The 9,172-nt window shown below is 42.8% G+C and overlaps 1 protein-coding gene across 1 annotated transcript in view; it reads left to right on the top strand.

Moving 5' to 3' along the window:
- Positions 1-1,757, top strand: part of LOC102990900 (tubulin alpha-1B chain) — a 3,678-nt gene extending 1,921 nt beyond the window's left edge. The window contains exons 3-4 of the mRNA XM_055085643.1: positions 82-231; positions 593-1,757. Coding sequence (XP_054941618.1) covers positions 82-231; positions 593-1,573 — 1,131 coding nt within the window. The 3' untranslated portion in view covers positions 1,574-1,757. The remainder of the gene's footprint in view (positions 1-81; positions 232-592) is intronic.
- Positions 1,758-9,172: the final 7,415 nt, after the last annotated feature.

Here is a 9,172-nt window from a genome sequence, read left to right on the forward strand (position 1 = left end):
GGGGGCTCCATTGATGCCCTGGGGTCGAGCAGACTTGTGCAGGTTGTTAGTGATGGGTGGCTGCTTCGTTTTCCTTTTCCAGATGAAGTTCGCACTGGCACCTACCGCCAGCTCTTCCACCCTGAGCAGCTCATCACAGGCAAGGAAGATGCTGCCGATAACTATGCCCGAGGTCACTACACCATTGGCAAGGAGATCATTGACCTTGTCTTGGACCGAATTCGGAAACTGGTATGTTTATTCTGAAGAATAAAGTAAATTAATGAACCTAAGGGAGATATTTGGAATATGCTCTTTTTTTCACACAGAATTGAAATGTAATAGTGAGGTTAATTATTCCTTTAAAGTTTTTTTTAAAGTTCAATTAAAATATGAATCATTTGATGTCATTTTATAAATATTAATAAATATATTTTAGTAAAGAAATGCTGAGTAATTGAAGGAAGGTCTACATTTTTTAAAAAGTGTTTCTTGTCAAAATATGATCTAAATCTTTGGAATTAATATGAAAAGTGAAAATATTTACTATGATTATTATGATGGTAGCACAAAGAGCAATAACTATGTTTTTTCTATTCCTCTTTTGTAACAGGCTGACCAGTGCACAGGTCTTCAGGGCTTCTTGGTTTTCCACAGCTTTGGCGGGGGAACTGGTTCCGGGTTCACCTCCCTGCTGATGGAACGTCTCTCTGTCGATTATGGCAAGAAGTCCAAGCTGGAGTTCTCCATTTACCCAGCCCCTCAGGTTTCCACAGCTGTAGTTGAGCCCTACAACTCCATCCTCACCACCCACACCACCCTGGAGCACTCTGATTGTGCCTTCATGGTAGACAACGAGGCCATCTATGACATCTGTCGTAGAAACCTTGATATTGAGCGCCCAACCTACACGAATCTTAACCGCCTTATTAGCCAGATTGTGTCCTCCATCACTGCTTCCCTGCGATTTGATGGAGCCCTGAATGTTGATCTGACAGAATTCCAGACCAACCTGGTGCCCTATCCTCGCATCCACTTCCCTCTGGCCACATATGCCCCTGTCATCTCTGCTGAGAAAGCCTACCATGAACAGCTTTCTGTAGCAGAGATCACCAATGCTTGCTTTGAGCCAGCCAACCAGATGGTGAAATGCGACCCTCGCCATGGTAAATACATGGCTTGCTGCCTGTTGTACCGTGGCGATGTGGTTCCCAAAGATGTCAATGCTGCCATTGCCACCATCAAGACCAAGCGCAGCATCCAGTTTGTGGACTGGTGCCCCACTGGCTTCAAAGTTGGCATTAATTACCAGCCTCCCACTGTGGTACCTGGTGGAGACCTGGCCAAAGTACAGCGAGCTGTGTGCATGCTGAGCAACACCACAGCCATCGCTGAGGCCTGGGCTCGCCTGGACCACAAGTTTGACCTGATGTATGCCAAGCGTGCCTTTGTTCACTGGTACGTGGGTGAGGGCATGGAGGAAGGAGAGTTTTCTGAGGCCCGTGAGGACATGGCTGCCCTTGAGAAGGATTATGAGGAGGTTGGTGTGGATTCTGTTGAAGGAGAGGGAGAGGAAGAAGGAGAAGAGTACTAATTGCCATTCCTTTCAGCCCTGCAGCATGTCATACACAGAACTTCAGCTTCAGCATTAGCTGACAGGAATAAAAGCTTTCTGACTAGATTGTCTTCACTTTCAACTGTGATCATGTATTGCTTTTCCATGTGTACCTGTAAGATTTTTCTGTCATGTCTGAAAAGTAAAGGCTTTAAGAAAGAGAGTTCTGTGCTTCTAAATTGGTTCCTCCAATTCAAGATGTGCTACCACTCCTACACCTGAAAGTCTCTGCAACAGGGTGGTGGTAATATCAAGGATTTCACTCTAGAAATCTCTGTGGGGGGGAAGGAGCACATTGGTCTGGAAAAACAAGAGCTGGATTCTGAAACTCGTCTGTTAACTTCACCTCAACCAAGATTTTTTGTTTTCAGATGTACAAGCTAATTTTTTTTAAAATTTTGGAGTATAGTTTATTTACAATGTTGTGTTTCAGGTGTATAGCAAAGTGAATCAGTTACACATACATCCACTCTTAGATCAACCAGTGTTAAAATCCAGGTTGGGGCAGGGGGCTTGGGAAAATGTAAATTCAGATGAGAGTGGTTTTGCTGATCTAGATCTTGAAGTTATTAGGTAATTACAAGTTAGGTATGGGAAGTAGTTTTTAATACGCTACAAATACTGCTGTTTAGAGGCCTGCTAACCTATCAGTGGAACAAAAAAATCTTAGTGACCCTTGAACAGGTAAACATGAGGCTGGAGAATATTTGAGCAGGAATATAGCTTTGCATAATTTACGTTCTTTCCAGTATATAGTTTGGCTACATCTAAAGTTGACTATAGAGATAGGTTAAATCCTCTTTGCATCAGTTTTTTCCCTAGTCTATAAATCCTATAGACTTAAAAATAGCTGTCCTCAACTGAAAAAATCAGTCTAGACATTTCAGAGAGAAAGCTCAGTTGGGTGGCACAGCAACACCCATATAGCCAGATACCACAGGTTCCAGGGCTTTAAAGCACTGAGGGGAACCCTAACGGAATTAGTGACCAAAGACAGATAGGTTTTTGAGTTACTGTTGAGCTCTCAGAGAAAGACCCATCTTGAGAGATGACTAAAGAACCTTTGAAAAGTTGCTCTCTGTTTTCTGCAATACAAGAGGGAAAGATAATAGGCTGGAGCCTGGGAAACGAAAATACAGAGAAGAGCTTTTCAGGAAAAGCACACACTAGGTATCCAGTGTGCCATGGTTCTTTTTTTTTAGTTCTGAGGCGCAAGGCAGGGGCAGGATAGAGAAGAAGCCAGGGTTTCAACTATATCTAATGGTTTGTTTTTATTTTTTTGTTTTTGTTTGGGGGGAGGGGTGTTTGTATTTTTAAGGAAAGATCTGTAGTAAATAAAGCGTTATGGCTGCTTGGGTAGTAGGTACACAGGTGTTTGCAATGCTGTTATCTATTGCCCCAAAACTTTGTGGCTTAATGTATGTGTATAAGAAAAAACTATATTTTTATGTATAAAACCTCATGCAGTTTCTGACGGTCAGGAATCAGGAGCACCTTAGCTGGATGGTCGTGACTCAGGATTTCGCATAAGGTTTCAGTAAAGATGCTGACTGAGGGTGCAGTTATCTGAATGCTTGATTGGAGCTGGAGGTTTCATTTCCAAGGTGGTTGTTGGCAGGTGGTCTTAGTTCTTCACCACATGGACCTCTCCATAGGGCTGCTTTAGTGTCCTCACGACATGGGAGCAGTCTTCCCCCAGAGTGAGCTAAGAGAAGGTAAGTTGAATACCACAAAGTCTTATGACCTAACCTCGAAAGTCACACTCTCATTTCTACAATACCCTATTCATTACACGTGTCAGTCCTATTTAATGTGGGAGGAAACTACACAATGATAGGAGGCAAGGATCACTGGGAGTTATATACAAAACCCTAACGGTTAATGTTTCTATCAAATAAAATACCAATTATATTATCCTTTTTTCCTGTATGCTTGAAATATTTCATTTTTTAAAAGAGGAAACCTATAGTTTAGAGGGAAGGGATTTTCCATTTTCTACAATTCAAACTCCAATTTCAGTGTCTTTGGTTGTTTTTTAGAACAGACACCTCCTATCTACACTCCTAAACTATCCAGTCCCCTTTATACCCTAGTTATTTGGTTGTTGATCTGACTTGCTGCTCAAATTCAGTATTTCCCTCTGTGTCCCCTCTGTTCCCAATCTTATAGGTCAAGATGATAACTAGCAGGTACTAGTAGTCAAAGCCTTTGGTAATATGAGATAATAAGTGTGGGACATGGGGGTGGGAAATGGCTATATTGAAATGCTGAGGCAACCAGGAAATGCCATCAAGCATTCCTTTGGTGGGGAGATTGGGATTCTTATTATCTACATCTCTGCCCCAGGAGCAATCACAGTTCCTGGTAAGGTTTAGGGCTCACAGAGTAGTTTAATGGAAGTAAAAATAAATAATGATTATTTATTTCACTCTTAAGCCAGATTCTTTATGGCTCTCTTTAATATAAACACCAAACTCTAGGGTTTTGTAAAACACATTCACTTTCTTTCCAGGCCCAAGTCTCTTAGCACCCTCTGAGAAACTGAGCCTCAGGGTAGAGAGGCCTTGGAAACAGATTGACTGAGACACTTGATTCCTTGTTCTGTCACTGGTCAGTCAGCCTCTCAGAACCTTCTGGGCCTATTTCCCCTTTTGCACTATAGAGTTCCATCCTGTCTTTCTCCAGGTGTGTGGGGAGTTGAGGGGTGGCAAATAGGGCAATCAAGTCTGGCAGGACTTGTAAGCTTAGAGTTGTGTGTCCAAGCTTGGGAAGTGAGGGGCAGGGTACCCCAGGACCTGACAGCTCTGCTCAGCAGGACACCAGAGCCACTGCCAAGGAACAGTGAACCATTTATTTAGAAAAGAAATAGAAATAAATAAAGCCCGAGAAGGGTTTACTTAGAGATGGCGAGGGTGATGATACTGATAATAATGATTATTATTAACCTTAACAACATCAACACTTCAATTTACACCCGCCCACATTTAAAATATTTTTTAAAATTAATTTATAATTATTTATTTATTTTTGGTTGCATTGGGTCTTCATTGCTACGTGTGGGCTTTCTCTAGTTGTGTCGAGCAGGGGCTACTCTTCTTTGTGGTGCGCGGGCTTCTCATTGCGGTGGCTTCTCTTGTTGCGGAGCACAGGCTCTAGGCACGTGGGCTTCAGTAGTTGGGGCATGCAGACTCAGTAATTGTGGCTCGCAGGCTCTAGAGCACAGGCTCAGTAGGTGTGGTGCACAGGCTTAGTTGCTCTACGGCATGTGGGATCTTCCCAGACCAGGGCTCGAACCCATGTCCCCTGCATTGGCAGGCAGATTCTTAACCATTGCGCCACCAGGGAAGTCCACATTTTACAAAATTTTAACACCATAATATAATGCTTAAGTGCCTTCACAACCCAGCATTCTCAGCCTCACTGAGGTGACCTTAAAATGGGAGAAGCCTACTTCTTCGTTTTTTACAGAGGACAGATTCAATTGGGAGGGAAGAAGGGAAGTGATACCACAGCCCTGGTCCTGCTTTGTAGGACCAGGTTCCTTAAATATTGCCTGCCAAAAAGTCACAAGAAATAGGGGTCTTTTAGCCCTATGGAGGACCAGGGCTATGATTTAGGGACATGCTCAGATTAAGAGTTTGAGGGAGGGAGGAGAGAGATGCCATTTTCCCCTCCCAGTCCCATCAAATTCCTGGCAAATTCCTTAATGCCCTGCAGATGGCACCACTGACAAGGAGTTCTTTGCCCAGAAAAGTCAAGCTCAGATTTGTGAACTCTGCTCTCCCTGTCACTTTGGAGCTGAGCCTAAAAGATACACCACAAACAGGAAGTGACTGACCTGGCATTCCTGGCATTCAAGGGCTTGTCACTTTTTGTTCTGTCCATTCCTGGAGGCAGCTGAGCCTCCTGCTAGGCCACTGTGAATCAGTCAGCCACAGGATCCCCACACTGTTGGAGCTCTTGACTTCAGCTCCTGCCTCTAGGGTGCTTCCCAGGGTGGAATGAGTTGAAAAATATGGCCTTGGAGTCAACATGTAATAATGGCGGAACATGTTGCCAGATCAAACTGAACTCAATACTGATACAAAATTAATAACCACCTGATGATGTGGACATCATCATGTAGATACTGATATCGCTGTGTTTCAGGGGCCAACTTCTTCCTCTCTGCCAAAATAAATACCCTACCCCACCCATCCATGCCTCAACTGACCAACCCATCTCCCAACTGACAGCCTGCTGTATGTTACTGTGTCCAGCAGTGAAGGAATCAAGCCCATCACCTCATTCCTGGGACCTTCGAACACTCTTCTCTTCTCCCTACCTATAATACCTTTTACAACCATAACTGATTCCACCACTTTTGCCCAGTTAACTCATACTCTCTTCCTTTGATGATGAAAACCCAAGTGTCTCCTATTCAAGGCCTTGAAGGCTAGGTAAGACTAGGTCAGATTCTCCATTATATATTTTCATAGTCTAAGAATTAATTTTGAGCAAAAGCAGATTCATACTTTTAACTCTGAAAGCTAGAGGTGATTGTCCCTATACTACCTTCCTTTTTTCCCCAGGCCCAAAGATCTAAGATGCCTCAGGAAGACACTATAGGGTGGACAGTGATATCAAATGGAGGTAGAAGGGAAAGCTGCTGTTCTGTTCTAAAGATTCTTCATAAATAATATCCTTCAGGGACTTCCCTGGTGGTCCAGTGGCTAAGACAGCATGCTCCCAATGCAGGGGGCCCGGGTTTGATCCCTGGTCAGGGAAGTAGATCCCACATGCCACAACTAAGAGTTTGCATGCCGCAACTAAAAGATCCCACATGCTTCAACAAAGATCTCGCATGACGCAACCTAGACCCAGTGCAGCCAAATAAACATTAAAAAGAAAAAAAAAGTCCTTCAGCCTCTCTCTGGCCCAGCTTTAAGGTCTCAGCTCTAATGCCTCATGATACTAGCATGCAGGAACTTCTACTGGCTCACATTGATCAAATGCATGTGTGCCATGAGTGAAGGTGTGACCCAGCTGCCAGAACAGGCTGATGTCACCTTAGACATTCCTTCTATACAACACTGTGTAAAGCTAGGCAAGTGAGCGTTCCCACCATCCTCTTCACTGGTCACCCTACTATGCAAATTGTTACCCAGTTCTGGGCACCTCAAGAAGGATATGGACATACAAGTGAGTTTCCTCCAAGGGGTAAGTAGAATGGCAAGGGGTACTGGGTAAAGCAACTCAGAGAAATGAGGATGTTTAGTTTACAAGAGAAACCCATGAAGAGTTGCTGTCCAGAAATGGCAGCAGACTCATTCCTTAAAACCCAAAGAGCACAGTAAAGGATGAGGAAGAACATTGCAGCTCACTTTGTAACAATTAGCTAGGCCCAACAATGGACCACAGTGCCATCCATGTCATGAAGGACAAACAGGCAGAACTGAAGACTTCTTCTAAGATTCCCAGAGTCTAAGATTTCACAAATTTTCCTGGTGTCTCAAGCCAATCTTTAATTATGACTATTCTCGCAAGTATTTTTGGAGAAGTCAGAGATAGGTAGGAACAAAGGAACAGAATCTCTCAAAACATGTTTCTTAAACCCTTTCCCTCACCCCTGCCAACAACAAAAACAACAAAAGTTCTCAGACCCAGAGAGGCCTTGCCTAATGGGAACCTCTGGTTTTCTGGCTTCCCTGGCAACCTAGACAAGAGGGCAATTCCAAAGTTGCTGGTCTATTTCTAGGAATTAGTCCAATTTTCATCAGAGATAAGGAAGAAGGTTTATAGCCTTAGTATGGACTGCTATATCAGAATACCATAGATCAGATAGTGTAAACAACAAACATTTATTTCTCAAAGATTTGGAGACTGGTAAATCCAAGATCAAGGTGCTAGCAGATTCAGTGTCAAGTGAGAGCCCTCTTCCTGGCTTGCAGATGGCTGGCGGTCTTCTTGCTGCGTCCTCAGGTGGAGAAGAGAAAAAAGCTTTACTCCCTTCCTCTTCTTATAAAGATGATAATCCCAGGACTTCCCTCATGGTCCAGTGGTTAAGACTCCACACTCCCAATGCAGGGGGCATGGGTTCAAGCCCTGGTGGGAGATCCTGCAGCAATGGCCCCCCCCACAAAAAAAAGAAAAAAGATAATCCCATCATGAGGGCTGTACCTCTTGACCTCATCTAAACCTGATTACCTCTCAAAGGCCTCACCTCCTAATACATCACATTGAGGGTTAGAGTTTTAACATATAAATTTTGGGGGGACATATTCAGTCCATGGTGTTCTTAGAGTGAGCAGGAATTTTTCCATATTTATTGTGTTTTCTGTGGGAAAATTAGGACATGTAGGTAAGCAAAGAGAAAATGAAAATAACCTATAATCTGAATGAAAAGTTTTTGAAGTTTTCATTTAAACAAAAGAGCAACTTTTCCTAATGCCCCTTTCTGTCCCTCTCCCATCCCAGTCACCTCTGGGCCTCTGGGATGGGTGGCCCTGGGCCTTCTGTCTGCTCCTCTCACAGTGCTGTTCAACAATAAGTCTTCATCATTTGGAAGCTCAAAGGTAGCCCCACAGGAAGAAGCAGAACAGTGAGCCCTCTAGATACAAATGGAAGGTACCAGGGTTCTTGAGGATACTGAAGTTCAAGTTTTAGCCTTCTATTACACTAAGTATCTAAGCAGTAGAGTAATGAAGGGAATACAGAACTAGGGGGGTATATCTACTAAGAGGCAACTGCAGAATATTGGGGAAAAAGGAGGCTTTGGAGTCAGAGAGACCAAGTTCAAATCCCAGTTACACCATTTACTATTGTAGGTCCTTGTACAAGATACTTAATCTCTTTGAACTGTTTCCTCATCTATTAAAAAAAATAAAGTCTATTTTGTAGGATCCTTGTGACACCAAATAAACTAATCTTTGTAAAGTATCTGTTAATGCTTAGCACTTAGAGGAGGCTCAGTCTGGATTAGTTCCCTTCCCTGTGTTGCTTGAGGACATTGAAATTTACTCTCCACAGTCAAGATGGCCCCTTCCCTACTAAGAATAGGTAATTTAACTCCTGGACAGATCAAATCCACAAACATTGTTTCAAGTGTTCACTGGGAGAACTGCACTGGGTTAAGAACTGGTGTTGGAATAAAAGGGGTGAATTAGAAGCCAAATACAGGTTTCCAACTCTCTAAGGGGAGAGGAAAGGAGAAAACACATAAATGGAGGTAAAGTTAAACAACACAAAAGATTTAAATAACACCTCAAGGTAAATGAATGGTCCGAGACAGTGCATATATGTCTAACTGGTCACTGAACTATACAACTGGATGTTGCTTCCGGAGTTTAGAAAAGGGGGAAATCCCTTCAAGAAAAGATGGAAGAAAAGATATTTGGGTTGAGGCTTGGAAGTAGATAGGATTTGGACAAAGGGAGATTTGGTAAGTTTATTATTATTTACTTATTCAGATTGATTTCAATCTATTTTGTCAACCAGATTGTCTTTTTTTAAAATTTAATTTTATTTATTTTTTTTATACAGCAGGTTCTTACTAGTTATCTATTTAATACATATTAGTGTATACATGTCAATCCCAAT

The sequence above is a fragment of the Physeter macrocephalus genome, chromosome 6, assembly GCF_002837175.3.
Source record: "Physeter macrocephalus isolate SW-GA chromosome 6, ASM283717v5, whole genome shotgun sequence".
NCBI classification, from domain to species: domain Eukaryota; kingdom Metazoa; phylum Chordata; class Mammalia; order Artiodactyla; family Physeteridae; genus Physeter; species Physeter macrocephalus.